Source organism: Centroberyx affinis, unplaced genomic scaffold, assembly GCF_046629955.1.
Source record: "Centroberyx affinis isolate AG114_WGS23_722 - 3 ecotype Tasmania unplaced genomic scaffold, CSIRO-AGI_Caff_v1 ptg001801l_1, whole genome shotgun sequence".
In the NCBI taxonomy this organism is placed as follows: domain Eukaryota; kingdom Metazoa; phylum Chordata; class Actinopteri; order Beryciformes; family Berycidae; genus Centroberyx; species Centroberyx affinis.
Genome location: NW_027280191.1, coordinates 188,125 through 205,912, shown reverse-complemented (window position 1 = coordinate 205,912; position 17,788 = coordinate 188,125). Strand labels below are relative to the sequence as shown.

Below are 17,788 nucleotides of genomic sequence, written 5' to 3'. Positions count from 1 at the left end.
CTGGGTACTACAGACACACTTTAAGTCCCTATAGGAATATTATAGGAATATCATAGGAATACTCTCAGGGTTTTACAGCGACGCCAGAAGTATCCGCCCCACTTTGAGATAAACCGTGTTTTCGTTTAGTTTCGGTTTTGTCTTCGGGTTTCCACCAGTGATGTCTGGTTTCCTCCTTCAGCTTTTAGTCCAGGATATTTAACATTATCTTCCCTCCGAGGCCCGATCGGCTCGGGTTTGTGGTGTTACAGTATGTGTTGAACTTTGGACAGATTCTGTTTTTTTGTTGATGATTGCGGAAGACTGAAGTGAAGTGAGCTGTTTCTCTCTGTGTGTGTGTGTAGCCTACATGTAACCAGGCTACTGGAAACGAAACTTTTAAGGCGCAGACCGATCTACATCACGTAAGAAAACGACACAGAAAGATTATATTGTGTATTATGTTGAGTTTAAAAGTCATGAATTAAGCTGATTAGGCTACTGATGTGACATAGCGACTCTATCTGCTCTCTGTTTCTCTGCGCGTACTTCCAAATAATAGGCTACATTTCACATGTTGCTGTAGAATACGTTTCAAAATATACAAGTGGCCAAAAATGTCTTTGTCTGCTACATGTACGTATGACACTTGTTCAAAATACATTTTGAACACTGGAAATAGGCTACATTTTCTTCCTATGCGCTTTTGACCATATAGGCCTATATGTGCAAGTGCATCGGATTACAGATTAAACTTTATTATCTGAGAGGGGAAACTGGGTCGTTGAAGAAGCAGAGAGTAGGATGTAGATAAAGAGTAACGCAAATAATGAGCACTGAAGGTAATAAAGGTAATACAAGCAAATAATTACAACAAAGAAATTACAACAGCCAAACGGGTTGCCAATAGTTCTTCAATAAATAAATAGAGATAAAGATACAGCGTCCTCACTGACACATTTACAGGTTGAAGTGGATGTTGAAGTGTGCATCACTACCTATGCACTTTATACAGGTGTACAGGTGGGAGAACAGACAGTACATATACACATCAGCATTTACAGATAAAACTAACATAAATATACAAGAGATGTGTCCATATGAAGTATATATACAGTATGTACAGGAATATGTAGAGGTCATGCACATGGATGCAGACAAATCTGTGCAAGCAGATCAGATGGAAGCAGCATACCGGTATGTAGGCCTACATATAATGTACATGTAATAACATAACACATTTAACAGCATTATCTCCAGAGCTGCAAAGTGCATGGTACGCTAGCACCTTGTGAAATGTAGAGATGCAAGTAGCAGTGCAGACATGAGTCCGGACGTGCAATTGTACATTGTTAGCATTTACAGATAGGAAGTACAATACATACAGTAGCGTGTGCCTCCTCCACATCCTCTCCCTGGATGGTAGCAGGCGTCGGCGGCTTCTTGCGCTCGGAAATCCACAAACAGCTTCTTCGTCTAACTGACACTGAGCTACAGTCAGCTCTCGAGGTTCTCTCTTCCAGACGCTTGCCCTCCTCCTTGTGCGACGCATCCCTCGGTCGAGGAATCAATCATCAAAGGAATTCTGGGTGGCAGTGATATGACCCAGAATTGAATCCGAAGTCTGAGGTGTAAAGCGTGAACAGGAAAGGTGACAGTACAGTTCCCTTGGGTGCCGCCCGGCCGGTCTTCAGGGGCGATCTTACCATGAGGCAAAGGTAGGCGGCTGCAGGAGGCCCCAGCAGCCACAGGGCCCCGCAAAAGACAAGAATAGAACTAATATAACCTTATTTTTTTTTATCAGTTTAAAAGAAATTGACTCACTGAAAAACACAATTCTATCTTGGGTGTGGCCACCACCCAACCCTCATGCAAGAGACATAAAAAAAAATTAAGCGAAGCTACCCAAGTGGCGCAGAGAAAAGACAGAGGGAAATAGAAGTTTTGTTGACAACTTTTTTTCATCAAAGAATCAACTGTTGCTAGTAATATTATACCACTGCCTCCAAGGTGAGCCTCAACTTGAAGGTAATGTATAGAAAGGATGGATTGAAAAGGGTGATTGTTGTGATTCAGGGGCTCCCATCCTTGCCTTTGCCTAGGGCCCCCAAAACACTAAGTCCGCCCCTGCTGCTCTCTACTGGTCCGGAAACAAACAAACTGAGTATTTCTGAAATATATTTTTGACACTAAGAATATGTTTCGAATGAATGTCACCCACATGGACAAATCAATTTTTTGGCCATTTGTTTGGTATTTTTTTAAACATTCAGTATGTGTGAACATGTTCTGAAGGATATGGGAAATGTGTTTTTTTGCAGTATGGGCGACTCTCTGCCACCAATTTGAGAACAAGGGATGGACGGTGAGCGAAGCGATGGAGGCGGAGGAGGAGGAGGAGGAGAACGGGAGGAGGAGATGGAGGATGAGTTTGCGTGTGCCGGGATGCTGCGAGGGTCTCTGAGCTCCCTCCACAGCTCCGTGGAGCGGATATTCAGGGTGAACTTTGGGATCGGGGCAGACGAGTTGCCCAACGGTAACGACGGGCAGATATGGCTGAAACTGAGAGGACCGAGAAACAACGTGACAGCTGCCAAAGTAATATTGTTTTATCATTTCATTGTCTTATGATACACAGTTAAGCGTTGCGTCATCTCTTTGAGTAATGCTGCCTGACAGCTTTGCCCCAGGTGTTGTAACCCAGTGTGTCCTTAACAACCTCTATAACCATGAAGTATATTATTGCATACTACTAAAGTTATTTAAAGATATGTATAATTTTACCGCCCATTCCTTAGCCTTTGCTCTTGCTGCTCCTTTATAATAATGTAATAATGTAATAATAATGTTATTCTTATGTACTTAGAAAGCAGTAACATTTTTGAGAACCGAATCATCTAGGGTTTTAAAATATTGATTGATGAGTTTCAGGCAACATTTGAAGAGTTTCAGCAGCTGTTGTTGGAAAATAATTGATAGCACAAAACTAAAACAAATGGTGTCACTTTTTAAAGATAAGTCGATAACTAAAGTCCTTGTTTTAACACTTTTACAAACTTCATCCTCCATATTTTAGAGATATTGTGTGATCAGTTAATGATGATGAGCTAACGATTTATTTTCCAGAATTTACTAATATTAATGCTAATATCGCTACTACGACTACTACTAATAATAACGATAATAATATTTCTCTCTGTCAGTTGTTTGTGAAAGGATTGGTGAACCAGGAGCAGCAGCAGGAGGTTTCCTATCCTGGGGTCCTTCACTGTGTCTTCTGTGGAGCCAAGGGGCTGTTCATGGACTGCCTGATCAAAAACACCTCGGCACATATAGTGGTAAGTGTGAGCTGGGTTGTATCTTTAGGTTGAATTTAGACTGATAAGATAGCTCATTTCACAAATGAAGGAGTTGGGCTTTTCCTCTCAATACAGAAATAAGTACTGGAATTTAAAAGTTGAAACAAAAAAAATTGTTTAAAAATGTTCCAACTATTTAGCTGTCAGCTATGTTGACTGTACAAAATAATAGGACCAACTTCCTATTGATTTGCACCCTGTATCCACATCTAATGTAATAACTGACAAATAATACAATTACTTGTCAAAATATGATAAAATGTCACTCTAAATGGGTTGAAAATGTAATAAAACTGGTAAATGTGATAAATTGTGACATTATTTAAAGGGAGTAAGTATGATTATATTAAATTTAACAAAGCTGGTTTATACAGAAAGTGAGTAAACGTCATGGTCATGAGACATTTTGAAAAGTGTGATATTTCACCTCTAAAATTCAGAACATGTCATCACATTATGTTATCACATTATTTGGGAATATATTTCTAGTGTTAACCAGCAATTATTAATAATAATCTATAAGTGTGTGTGTGTGTGTGTGTGTGTGTGTGTGTGTGCGTTCGTTGTGTGTGATACTTTCTTTCCACGCACAGAGCTTAGGGGAATTACGCGTTATGCACTGTTTAGGTGCCGCAGAGCCTTAAGAAATAAATCCAGTGTGCGCTCATACACCAGGTACTACGGTAGAAGTCAAACAAACACCAACCAACTGGAGGCTGGTGTGCTGTGCATTCACACACCAGGAAGTAGCTCGGTGATTTTCTAACTGTAGCAGCTAAAGTCAACAGATGAATTCAATGTTTTGTTCAGTGATTCTCTTACGAGGTGGAGTTTTTAAAGTCAACGTAGTTTCACTCACTCCAAATCCACTCATACGGGGTGTAACATTTCTAACTGATTATGTCATAACATAACACTGACTAATAATGTGATGTCTTGTGATTACATTTGTATTATTCTTACAAGAAATTACATTATTAGTCAATATTATTATTACGTCATCAGTAAAAAATATGTTACATCCCTTATGGAGTAATAACTGGAAAGAGCAGATGTTCCTAATATTGTGCAACCTCAGTGTATAATGCTCTTATATTACATGTACAGTACGAAATAATAGAGGCAAGGGAAGTACCCATATTACGTTGTAGGGAAGTTTAATTGAAGGTTTAAAGAGAGGGAGGAATTTTGTTTCAATTTCGAGTTTCAAGCACTAGTTTTTATTTATTTGCATTAAAATGATGTCACATTGTTTTCCATTCACCAAACCAGGTTGGCTCTCCAGGATTCCTGCTTATTTCAGGTATGACGGAGCCTGTGGTGCGAGCCTACTCCCTCATCACAGACCTGGTGGACCGGTACGAGGGCACCCAGGGCCGGCGCGCCGAGTCTGGGGACAGAGGCTCGGGCGAATCCCTGGATTCGCGACGGGCCTTCAAATCCCTCGTGGAGAAATGGGAGGACAGGCACATCCTGGATCTTCTGGTGCTACCAGGGTCGGTGAAGGAAATCCTGCTGGATTTGGTGAGGGAATCTGGGCTAAATTCAAGCCCGGACCCTGGAGACTCTGCTGCAGAGGGAGCAGACAACAGCCAGAGAATATACAAAACACTGATAGAGGGAATTGCAGGAACCAGATTAGGCGGGGAATCAGGGGGTAGATGGGACAGTCCCTCCTCCACTACATACACACTTCCTGGGCATTCGAACAATACTGATAGGTGGGGTGATGGGATGGCCGGAGGTTTGGGAGCAGATATGATAGCCGGCGACCCCTTCCTCCAGTCTCCCCCCACCTCTGCGAGCACCAGAAGGAGGGCAGAGGGTGCCGAGGAAAGACGGGTGCATTCCCCGCAGGAGGTGGGAGAAGAGGGGCAGCCGGAGGAGCTGGAAAAGTTGGAGATCGAGGAGGAAGAGGAGGAGGAGCGGGAGGAAGAAGGGGAGCTGCTGCTGTCTGTGGGAAGCAAGAAGGAGTTCTGCCTCCTGTTGAAGTTCTTCACAGCGATGGGGTATACGGAGGACGTGGTGCGACGAGTCCTCGCCCGAACGGGACCGAAAGAGGCCTCGCAGATACTGGACCTGGTTCAGCAGGAACAGGACCGCAGCGACCAGGATCAGAAACACCAGGGGCGGAAAGAACCAAACCGGAGGGACCAAGACCAGAGAAATCAAGACCGGATCGGCCAGAGTCGGAGCGAGAGGAACCGGCCCTGCGAGACAGAGCACAGAGAGGGGGAAGGCGGGACGGGAGGGACAGGTAAAGGAGTGAATGCGATGAGTAGTAATGGAGGGACGGGAGAGGAAGCGAGAAACATGATGGGAGGAGTCGGCGAGGGAGAGGAGGGCGGAGAAGAGGGAGAGAGCGAGAGGGGGAAAGAGATGTGGGAGGGAGGAAGTGAGGAAGACTTCGTCCTGGGAGTGTTGAAGAGAGCTGCGACCAGCTGCGGCTACACGGAGGAGAAGGTGGCGGAGGTCTACGGCATGTGGCCCGACCTCTCCACCCGCCAGCTGCTCCTGAAGCTGCAGAGGGAGTCGGAAACCGGCAGAACGGACCCGGCGAGAGAGGGGCCGAGAGAGGTGGACGACGTGGTGCTGGAGGGAGAGGCGAGGAGAGCCGGAGCGGGGGAGGACGAGACGAGAAGAGGGAACGAGGCGCGAGAAAATAGGGTGGAGAGAAAAAGCCGTAAAGAAAAGAGAGAAACAGATGAGAGAGGAAGAGTCGATGTGCCGAACCAAACCGCACCTGTGGCAGAACTCGATTTCTTTGCATGGAATGCGAAGTCCCACCCCAAACAGCTGTCTACAAACCACCAGACCACCCTGCCTGAAGTCAGAGGGCCGCCCCTCCCTACTTATCCCCCCACCTTAGATACTCTATTTACCAATCTCCAACCCCCCAAACAAAACACCCAAACCTCGTACACCTCCAATCCACCGCACAGCAACGCCCCAAAGCAACCCCCCCAAGTTGCACCACCCGCCTACGTCATGCCTCTTCCCGCCGCCGTAAGGCCCCATCCCGCCGGGAGCGACTCGTCCCCCACCAGAGCGCGGCAGAGACAGGGTTTCCCAGCCACCGCGTCGGGGGTGGTGGTGACAGGGGAGCAGCGTTTCCTGGAGGGCTTGCAGACGCCCTTTGACCTCCAGCTGACCGACGAGCCTGAAAAGCCGGGGCTGAGGATGATCATCATCGACGGGAGCAACGTGGCCATGAGGTGAGGACCGCAGGAAAGGATGGGAGAATTGTGTATTGTGTATTTATTTGGAATTTACTCTGCCGTCTGTATTTTATGTGATGGAGATTTATTTAGATGAAAATGCCACAATTATTACTTTAACGTTCACCACTCAATATCTAAATAAAATGGAAAAATTCCGGTCTTTAAAAGTGATATAAGTGAACAAGTGATGTTACCCACTATCCTTTAAAGGGTTCTGTAGTGGACTTCTCATTTTGTTGTAAAACTCCTCATACGCTGCTCCATGTATTCCACAGTCACGGTTTGGGCCATTTCTTCTCCTGTCGAGGAATCGCTCTGGCCGTCCAGCACTTCTGGAACCGAGGACATCGTCACATCAGCACCTTGCTGCCGCAGTGGAGACAGAAGAGAGACCCCAAGATCAAAGGTGACACTTGTACACATGTGGCTTTTATATGTGTGCTAATATGTATTATAATAATAGTTTTCATGTTGCATACAAGTGATACATATACGTACTGAACAAAAATATAAACGCAACACTTTTGTTTTTCCTCCCATTTTTCATGAGTTGAAATAAAAGATCTAAGACTTTTTCTATGCACAAAAAAAGGCTTATTTCTCTCAAATTGTGTTCACAAATTTGTTTAAATCCGTGTTAGTGAGCACTTCTCCTTTGCCAAGATAATCTATCCACCTGACAGGTGTGGCATATCAAGATGCTGATTAAACAGTATGATTATTGCACAGGTGTGCCTTGGGCTGGTCACAGTAAAAGGCCACTCTAAAATGTGCAGTTTTATCTTGAAAAAAGACATTTATTAGGTACTGAACTATGGATCTCACATGACTAGGGCTACAGATATGCATTTTTTGAAAACCAGTCAGTATCTGGTGTGACCACCATTTGCCTCATGCGGTGTGACACATCTCCTTTGCATAGAGTTGATCAGGTTGTTGATTGTGGCCTGTGGAAAGTTGGTCCACTCCTCTTCAATGGCTGTGCCAAGTTGCTGGATATTGGCAGGAATTGGAACACGCTGTCGTACACGCCAATCCAGAGCATCCCAAACATGCTCAATGGGTGACATGTCTGGTGAGTATGCAGGCCATGCAAGAACTGGGATGTTTTCAGCTTCCAGGAATTGTGTACAGATCCTTGCAACATGGGGCCTTGCATTATCATGCTGCAACATGAGGTGATGGTGGTGGATGAATGGAACGACAATGGGCCTCAGGATCTTGTCACGGTATCTCTGTGCATTCAAATTGCCATCAATAAAATGCACCTGACGAGCACGCAGATGAGCTTCCCTGAGACAGTTTCTGACAGATTGTGCAGAAATTCTTTGGTTTTGCAAACCAACTGTTGCATCAGCTGTCCGGGTGGCCGGTCTCAGACGATCTCGCAGGTGAAGAAGCCGGATGTGGAGATCCTGGGCTGGCGTGGTTACACGTGGTCTGTGGTTGTGAGGCCGGTGGGATGTACTGCCAAATTCTCGGAAACGACATTGGAGACGGCTTATGGTAGGGAAATGAACATTCAATTCACGGGCAACAGCTCTGGTGGACATTCCTGCAGTCGGCATGCCAATGCACGCTCCCTCAAAACGTGCGACATCTGTGGCATTGTGTTGTGTGATAAAACTGCACATTTTAGAGTGGCCTTTTACTGTGACCAGCCCAAGGCACACCTGTGCAATAATCATGCTGTTTAATCAGCATCTTGATATGCCACACCTGTCAGGTGGATGGATTATCTTGGCAAAGGAGAAGTGCTCACTAACACGGATTTAAACAAATTTGTGAACAAAATTTGAGAGAAATAAGCCTTTTGTGTGCATAGAAAAAGTCTTAGATCTTTTATTTCAACTCATGAAAAATGGGAGCAAAAACAAAAGTGTTCCGTTTATATTTTTGTTCAGTATATATATTTATGTGCGCGCACACATTTGTCTGTGTGTATATGTGTGCACAGGAGTGTGTGTGTGTATGTGCTTGCTTGCATTAACGTTCATTTAAGCCCTGATACAGCTTCTTCTAACTGCATACATTTCACATCATTTGTTTAATTGTTTGACCTGTCACTGGAAAATAAGCATTTTCTGCCTTAACCATAGTAGCTATTTTATTCAGTTTTTACAAACATTGAAATTGTAACCCAGCGTTTTACAGCTTCATTTAACCCTTGATTAGCTACCTATTACTGCTATGTATCAAAACCTTTGTTAAATATTTTGAATGATATGAAAAACATGGCATGGTTACCTTTTGTTAGCTTTGTTATACATGTGGATTGCAGAGTGGGGTTTTAAAATTAGATGAGTGCTTATATGCTTCCATGCAGGCATGCATGTGTGCTTATGTGCCTGTGTGTGTGTGTGTGTGTGTGTGTGTGAGTGAGAGAAATAGTTTGTGTGAGTACATTCACACCGCAGGCCTTCGTGTTCAGTTGCTGAATCAGCTCATATTTGATTTGTTTGGATGACTGTTCATATATATTCATATCTATTTTAGGATGCAACATATCCGATACCAATATGACCTGACAGCGATGTCGAAGAGATATCGCGCAGCAGAGTAACAATAACAAACGGCATCATTTTTGTTTTTGTACCTACTTTCCCACTTGTTTCCCACACATTTTGGTTACAGTATGCACCTGGCAGTTTTGGCTGAATCGAGGCGTCTGTTTCTCTTTCTTCCCATTCTTGTGTCTTGTTGTCTTCCATGCTAACGCTGCTTAGCCAAGTTGCCGTGGGAACCAAAATTACAGAAATTGTCTCAGGTGAATGATGTAAGATTTACTTATTGCCACGGCAACACTGACAAATTATGATTTGAATGTTCAAACACTAGTCGCATCGGGGCGCTTTCAGCTGCAGCCTGAAGCCTCAGTGGAAGTGTGCATACATGGATGTGAGTGCGGGTGTGTGTGTGTTTTCCTCTTATGCACCCAAAACATGCTGTTGTTTGTCTCGACCCTCAGAGCAGCACTATCTGGCTGAGCTGCAGACGCTGGGCCTGCTCTCCTACACCCCCTCCAGAGAAGTGCAGGGCAAGAGGATCAACGCGTACGACGACAGGTTAGAAACGACGACTGCTCAGAAACATCTAATGACAGTCAATGCACTGCTACTGTCTTGTTATAGCAGGAAGGTATAGAGGTTAGAGAAGCAGGCTTGTGATGGGACGGTCACTGATTTCAATTCCCTGATTGGCTGGGGAAATCTGTGTGGGGAAAGTGAGGGAGAAACACTCTCCTTTCCCTTTTCCTTTCCCAAGGCACTTAACTCTCAACTGCTGCAGTGAAACTGCTAAGTGGCCAACAGTAGAGGATTGGTTGTGCTGGGCAGCTCCAGGTGTGAAAGTGCATGCATCTGTTGCATGTGAGCTCAGTCAACTTTCCCTGAATAAATGCATGTTTAAAAAAACATATATTTTTTTCATATGGTCCAACAATTATATAATTGTTGGTAGCTGAGCACAAACTCAAGTGAAAACAGATCTGTTTGTCTTCAAGCAACATTATGAACTGGTTGTGTTCATTAACAGTGTTATTTTTATGCTGATGTTAAGTTCATCCATTCGCAGGCAATTCATGTTTATTGTCTATTTCATTCAAAATACCTATTTTCTCTCAGCATTTAAGCCCAGACAAATAACTTTCGTTGTATTTTGTAAAGAGATAAAGAGACAAAACGACAAATAGAGAATAAAAAGATTAAAGATTTTAGCTTGTTTCCCTATTGCCTTCATCTCTCTCACCTTTCACATCCCCCCTGCCCCCACCCCACACACACAGAATCATGCTGCAGCTTGCACAGCAGACAGATGGAGTGATCGTAACAAACGACAACCTGAGAGACCTCCTGGATGAGTCCCACGTGTGGAAGGATATCATCAAAAAGAGGTAGAGAAAGGCAAGAATAACAAAACACAACAAAACGTTTTGCTGCGTAAAATGCATAACATCCTTTCTGCCAGAGGATTTCTCCTGGGAAAGACCTACCTGATACTGGGCATTTAGAACAGCACATGTGGACTGGCTATAGGTTGAATCTAGCCTGGTTCCAGACTCCAGACTGGTTTGAACCATTCCTGCAACAGTTTTTCATTGGTGTTTCAGCAGGATAATATTTGTTGAAATCACCCCTTAACCAACATAAAACCTTATGTTGGTTACACAAAACCTTATTGTCTTTGCAAAGATGATATTTTTGTCAAAACAACCAACATTATTATTATTTTTATTTATTTTTTTGCACATTGCAACAAAAGAAAAGAACGATACAGCAAATCAGAGCCAATTTTGCAGGTGAGATTAAGAAACCCCAAGGGGCTTATGGTGTAGCCCACCTAAATAAGCAGTATGTACAACATTAGTAACAAAACAAGGAAATTACAAAATATAAAACAAGATAGTAGAAGTACAAATAAACAAGATAGGTGAAGATAAAAATAAAATAAATAAAAAATAAATAAAGTAAAAGAATAAATAAAAAAAGGGGAAAAAAATACAAAATTAAATACAAATCAAATGAAAATACTAATTAAAGTAAACTAGATATTTTAGAAGTGACTAATCAGTATAAAGTGTGATGAGTGGATGAGTGTGTGTGTGGATTAATGTGACTGCTCGATTAGAGTGGACCTTATCTTATATTTGAAGTTTTGGAGAGATGTTGCTGATTTTAAATCGGACATATACTTATTCCAAAGCTGTGCTCCTCTGTACCAAATTGAAAACTGGCAATGGGACCAACAGAAAAAAGGGAGATGAATATTATTGCTGTGTCTAGTGCTGTATGTGTGTACTTGGTAATTAAGGCAGACTAGATCTTTGAAAGGTTTAGGAAGGAGTTCCGAGTGATGTAAATATTTGTAGATGAAAGAACAAATTACATAAATGTTGATATTGAAAACAGACAGTATATTCAATTTAGCAAAAAGTTGGGCTGAAGGCTCATGGTGGTTAGAGTGAGTAATTAACACATTTTTTTTGTAAAATGAAAATTCTATAAAGAGAGGTAGGGTATGTAGCGGCCCATACAGTTTAAGTATGTCTTGTATATGAATTTTTCAAGGACTTTTGAAAAACATGGCAACACAGAGATTGGGTGATAGTTATTGAAAGACTGAGGATCACCTGACTTAAACAATGGGATAACCCTTGCTGTTTTAAAATCTGTAGGTATGACACCACTTTCCATCGATTATCGATCGATAAAATATCATCATTCATCATTCTTCCTTCTTGGTAAAGCAAATACGCCCAGCATTGATGTCACTTAAGTAACGGCCGGATACTTCAGTCACTAGTGATTGGTTCGGGGAAAATCATTATTTATTTATATTTATTAAATTATTTTATTAATCCAGCTTCCCCCACATGACAAGAGTAGATGTATTAAAAATACTATATTTTAATGAACTCGAGTACCTAAAGACACAAAGACTAAATACACTTACTTTTCACTCTTCTGAAAAACTGCTTAAAGGGCTATTCCACTAATCACAGTGGTGTGATGTGCTGTTGCTTCCCCAGACTGCTTCAGTACACGTTTGTTGGGGATCACTTCATGGTGCCGGACGACCCTCTGGGGAGAGGAGGGCCTCACCTGGATGACTTCCTACACTTAAAGCACAGGTATTATGAACACCAAACACACGCACACACACGCACACACACGCACACACACTTTTTGTTACCATATGTACGCCATAGTAAGTCAGTAAGGCATGTGTAAGCAAGTAAGGCATGTGTTGTTGTATATTTTTACCTCTGCCTGATGTTACTGCCTCATGTTTTCACCTGATAAGTCTGTCTGTCTGTCTGTCTGTCTGTCTGTCTGTCTGTCTGCTTGTCTGCCTGTCTGTCTGTCTGTCTGTCTGTCTGCAGGATATCTCAGAAATTTACAAATGGATGTCCATGAAATTTGGAGGACAGAAAGGCCTTGGGCCAAGGAATAACTGATTAGATTTTGGTGGTGATCCGGATCTGAGATTTCTGCCATTCGATGATAATCCTCTTTAAACCATAACTATGAAACTAACAGAGATAGAGACTTGATTCCTAATCCCAAGAATATGTTTGCACGGTCAAGAAACCAATTTAACATAACATTTAAGGGATAGGAATGATGTCTTTGGGTGTAGCAGGAAGTTGGAGAGGTTTGTGCTCTCTGAGTGCCTTTATTTCATTTTATTTTATTTTATTTTTTCTGATCCCTTTTTCTGCCCTTCAAGACGCCTTTTGCCCCTCGCCTGGTCGTCACCCTTAAAAAAAAATGTTTTCAACTGACCTACCTGGTTAAATAAAGATTAAACAAATAGAACACACACACACACTCTTCATTACACAAAACCCAAAGTCTAGCATAAATAAAGGCAAATAACAGCTTAACTTATTTATCTCATATCCCATACTCCTAATTTTCTCTGAATAAAAAATAACAGCTGCTGGTTGATGTTATACTTTTGATTTTCTTTTCTTTTCTTCCCCTCAGGCCTCCTGACCCAGGAAGCCACACTTTTGCCGGCGTAGCCTCCGCCGTCCCCCACTTCAAACCTCCACGCTCCCAGACCGAGGTCCTGCACTTCCGCGACCGAACACTGGGGGGGGTTGTGGAGCCGGCGGCCGGAGGGAGCCGGGGGAAGGGCAGAGGGCAGGGCAGGGGGGGGCACGCGGGGACGGGACACCAGCAGAGGCAGCAGGGCGCCGGGGGTCCCGCAGTGAGGAGCCCGGAGGAAACGGCCAGGCTGAGAGAGGGCCTCTGTCAGGTTTTTCCGGGTCAGGACAGCATGGTGACGCTGGTGCTGCAGAGCCACCCCGCAGAGACGGACATCAACTCGCTGTCCGACCTCATCTTGGAGCAGCAGAGGGACTAGAAATATCTTTTTATCGGTGGGGGGGGGAGACACATGAATTCATCCAGTTAGAAAGGCTGTTTTGGCACGCAGAACCAGTGGAGCATGGCAATCAGTGACGGAAAATGGTCTGCATTCAAAAACCAAACGATCAGGCTTACTTTATTACTTCTGTTTTAGCATTTTATAAGTGCATAATATAAATAAATGAACAGTGTGTGTTTTATATTCCACACTGATACAGTAGAAAGAATTGAAAATAGAAAAATGTGGAAAAAAAAGGAGGCCTGAACATTTTTTCAGTGCGGTCCATTTTTCTTCTTTACTGGAGAGACAGAAATCCACACTATCTACACTGTTTAACTGCCACGTGTAGACACAGGGTTCCCACAAAGTATGGAAAATCATTTTTGGCAATTTCTAGGTCCTTTAAAGTATTTGAAAACTACAAAAAAAATCACTAAAAAGATATGGGAAAGTCTGGAAATGTGAGACTGCGTACACCAGTATCAGCTTCAGAACTTGCCATTATGGCACATGAAGTAGCCCAGTGATAAAGTAGATAGTGACTGTCTTGCAACCAAAAGTTTACAAGTTTGAGCCCCACAACAGTCATGTGTCCTCTCAACACGGCCTTCAGCAGCACACTGGACCCCTACCTACTCATTCATATCGAGTCAGTCTGGATAAGAGTGACAGATAAATGCCTAAAAGCCTCCTACATTGTACTGTCGCTGACTCGCTGCCATGTGCAGTATAAGGTGTCCGTCGTGGATAAATGGCCATTAATTCGTACACTAGAATATTGCAGTGGTTCTCTTTGTTTTGGACTTTGGACACCATGAAATGTGGTCAACATTAGCTGACACAAAGCCTTCACAAAACGCTTCAATATGATATATCAAACACTGACTGTTTTCTTGCGAGCAAACGGTGTCAGTGTCACATTTACAAATGGTGGATATCCTGTTTTGAGAGGAAAGTTAAGTAAGAGGAGTGGAATTTGCTTTTCTTTGTCATGGAAGACTCGTGCAAAAACTATGGAATCTGATCAGAAATGTGCAGGAACCCGAGACAGCTCAGCGCATCCAAACATCACTGTGTGTCTGAACTGATCAGTTTGAATAGAGTGGATGAGGCAGTGCGAATGCTGGTTGTGTATTGCACTGTGGGATGAGCCAGGAGAACAGCTCATGTCATTCCAGGAGGCTGCCATCCTTGTGTTTTAAGCTATACTATGTACGATTTGGGTAAAATAGCACCCTCTGCAGGCGCAAAGATGTATGCACCCCACCCCCCCACCCTCCAACAGCCATATACAAATACTGTAGATTTTGACATGCTGAGAAGATTGTAGGATAGATTCATGTTAAAAAAAAAAACTTCCAAAGATTACCTATAAACAAGTGAAAGTCTTTTTAAACTATTTTTCTTTGTTTGATGAATGTTGTGTATTTTCATTTTTCTAATGAAAAGGAAAGAAGCATTTTATTTAAGATATCTTTTTTATTTTATTTCAATAATATATCTGTAACACAATAAAACTCTTGATTCCATTTAATTCCATAAAAAGACTTATTTTAGCTTTATGTATATTTGCACTCATGTATTCAATATTAAAATATTCTCTGAATGATGCAACACAAATGGCAAGCTATCATTTAACTATGTTAAACGAATAATCATGAAATTTAAAACAAATTTCACAAAGTTTCTCCATCCAAATGTCAGAAAAGCACATGCATCACAATAAAGAATTGCAGACATATTCCACCACTTGGTGAAAAACAATCTGCCTTGTTATCTCTCCAGTGCAAATTTAAAATGAATAATTGCTACAACTTCACACTTTTTTAAAGCTTGTATCAGTGTATAACAGGACTTAAACACAAAAGTATGGTTTTGAGATATATAAGTATTTATTTACATGGAGATGTGATACATAATTAGGTCAATATTGTAGGTTAATATTGGATGTATGCTGCTTTGTTGTCTTGGAAATATTGTGTTGCGAAGCATGATACACTCTCAATGAAAAGGGTTGTATATCACCAGAAAATGATTTTTTGGCATCTACAACAACAGAATCTTTTAGTGAGTTACTTTCCCATGAGCGTTTCACTGTGCACTTCCTGTTCAGTTAGCCACAAAGGAACAAATAAACAGTTTTTGATTTAGTTTTAAATCATTTGTAGGGGCAAATAAACTCATCCGAAAATCTACACAAAACAACTGTTGCTGGGTCCCACCATGAAAATGTCTGGGAAATGATTTGTTGCTATTTGTTAGTCAAATCAAAATCCATTACAGAAAATTATTCATTAAAAAACAGTAATCAAACCAAAGATTACCCTAAGATGACATTATTCCAATATTGTTATATGAATTTGTAAGAATGTACTTAAGCAAGACAAACAGGTTCCCTCTTTACCTGCAAACTGTATTCTTCTTATCTTCGTCTTTATGGAAGACTTTTCCATCCGGCGTCTTTCCCCATCCAACTTTGATGTTGTTGTTCATCCACTTCTCTTCCATCTTCCTCTCCATCTGAACAACAAAAGTAGTCTTAAGCTGCTTTTTCAGTACCTCTGCTTCATATTGAAACACACATTCACCCCAGGGAGCTGCCCAGCACAACCACAGCCTTCCACTGTTTGCTAGTGAGCAGCTCTAGTGGAGAACTTGGGAGAAACCTGGGACGTCTGGCGGCCATATTGGAGGTCCTCATCTCTTGGGCGACAGTGTCTGAGAACAGCTGATTGTGTTTCACTTGGCCGTTTAAACAGAATTCAATATACATGGTTAATTTCTGTGCTGGTTTTGACTGGGAACTGATTATGTTGCCACTGATAAATCTAGTTGATTTTGTGTTTCGATAATGTTAGCTGGTTTGCTAGCTAATGTGTCTGGTTGAATAACCATCACTGTTGTAAACACAACTGTTTTAGCTAACAGTAGTAGAAGCTAGCGTTGTAGCGGCTAGTAGTACATGTTAAAGAAACCCCAATCCCAAATCTGTGTAAAGTCTGACATCTAAGGCATGTTACTGAAATTGCCATCTGCTATTGGCTGATCTTTGGTGCCAGGTGATGTCACCTTCCACAGAGTACAACAGGTGATGACATCTGGCAGCAAAGATCAGCCAGTGTTGTCAATGTTAACAGTTGCTTTGCTCAATTAGCCTGCTGGCTGGTTAGCTAAATAACAAAGCCAATAATCCAATCCTGGATGGATCCAGATGTGGCTGCTAAGAGATTTATGGCACAACTGCAAAGCCTCTATTGGTGACCTTACAGTCACCAACCAGCTTCTCTAAACTTTAGGCTACTGTGCCCATATTACACCTTCCAAAAGTAATTTGCATCCAGTCTTCCACTCTTGTAAAATATATTTATGTTGTCAGGTTAATCAGAGTTGGTCTACATTGTGTCTTCAAGTAGCCTGAGGAACTAATTGACGACAACTTAAAAAATAGCTTTACATTAAATCTGTAGTCTGGTAGCCCTTTGTGTCTGTTGGTGACCACATGCCAGTGTCTATGTGTCCCCATTTGCCTCATGCAAACTATAAGGAAAGTGTGCTTTACTAACCAGGAAAGATCACATTGTGGTGGCATCAAGGTAAATTAATACCAGGCTTTTATATGTTGAATATCTTCTAAGTAGAATTTTACCTTTTTCAGCTGTTATTGTTTCTCTGACCCTTCTTTTCCTTACTATCTGTTGCACTTGATATTTCGATCGTCAGGACATATTTCCTTCTTCCCTCACCTCACGTTCCCTCTCTAAGTATATGGAAATGTGACCCAACACTCCTTACTTCCTCCTTATTTTCCAACCGTATTCAATTTTACTGACCGGGCCTGGAAGGGCACTTGAAGGCCACCAACAAGCTAACATCAGCCTCTCTCTTCTCTCTTCAGGAAATCAGTCAGCTAAACTCAGCCACGGTTAGCATAACGGCTCATAAAGTTTGCCTAATGGAAACACATCATAATGAGTAATGGAAATGAGGTGTTAGACCTAGCTAGTTAGCAAGGCTAGACTACTTTACCCAGTAGCCATAGTCCAGATAACAAACATTATATAGTGCAAATTGTGCATGCCTTAGTGATGCGAGGGTCAGGTTTTTTTCAACCTGCATTTTTCTAATGAAAAGGACTGAAGAGTTTGCATTTGATTTAAGATATGTTTTATTTATTCCAATATATATCTGTAACACAATAAAAAGCAGAAACACACTTTTGATTAAACTATTTCATTCAATAAAAATCTTATTTTAGCTTTATGTATATTTGCACTCATGTATTAAATAATAAAATGCTCTCTAAACAAAGCAACACAAAATCTAGGTTTAGATGTAGATAGCAAGCTATCGTTT

At 42.0% G+C, this 17,788-nt stretch overlaps 1 protein-coding gene across 3 annotated transcripts; it reads left to right on the top strand.

The window, feature by feature from the left end:
* The first annotated feature begins 180 nt into the window (after nucleotides 1-180).
* khnyn (KH and NYN domain containing) lies at nucleotides 181-14,977 on the top strand. Of its 3 annotated transcripts, XM_071529567.1 has the most exons (10): nucleotides 181-250; nucleotides 345-404; nucleotides 2,301-2,577; nucleotides 3,183-3,317; nucleotides 4,611-6,553; nucleotides 6,835-6,965; nucleotides 9,528-9,624; nucleotides 10,344-10,451; nucleotides 12,087-12,188; nucleotides 13,048-14,977. In XM_071529567.1, exons 3-10 carry the CDS (start codon nucleotides 2,338-2,340, stop codon nucleotides 13,427-13,429), a joined length of 3,138 nt encoding a protein of 1,045 aa, XP_071385668.1. In that variant the 5' UTR covers nucleotides 181-250; nucleotides 345-404; nucleotides 2,301-2,337; the 3' UTR covers nucleotides 13,430-14,977. The 3 variants fall into 3 exon arrangements, 2 of the variants coding, with proteins under 2 accessions (XP_071385668.1, XP_071385666.1); XR_011695744.1 differs by lacking the exon at nucleotides 13,048-14,977 and adding an exon at nucleotides 9,286-9,326 and having other exon boundaries at nucleotides 194-404; nucleotides 12,087-12,185; XM_071529565.1 differs by lacking the exons at nucleotides 181-250; nucleotides 345-404 and adding an exon at nucleotides 1,448-1,697.
* The last annotated feature ends 2,811 nt before the right edge of the window (nucleotides 14,978-17,788 follow it).

Bases quoted from the DNA above. Each gene is read 5' to 3' on its own strand.
- khnyn (XM_071529567.1), top strand. From the start codon at position 2,338: ATGGACGGTGAGCGAAGCGATGGAGGCGGAGGAGGAGGAGGAGGAGAA. The intron at 6,554-6,834 runs GTGAGGACCGCA...TGTATTCCACAG, and splicing joins GGGAGCAACGTGGCCATGAG to TCACGGTTTGGGCCATTTCT. The intron at 6,966-9,527 runs GTGACACTTGTA...CTCGACCCTCAG, and splicing joins GAGAGACCCCAAGATCAAAG to AGCAGCACTATCTGGCTGAG.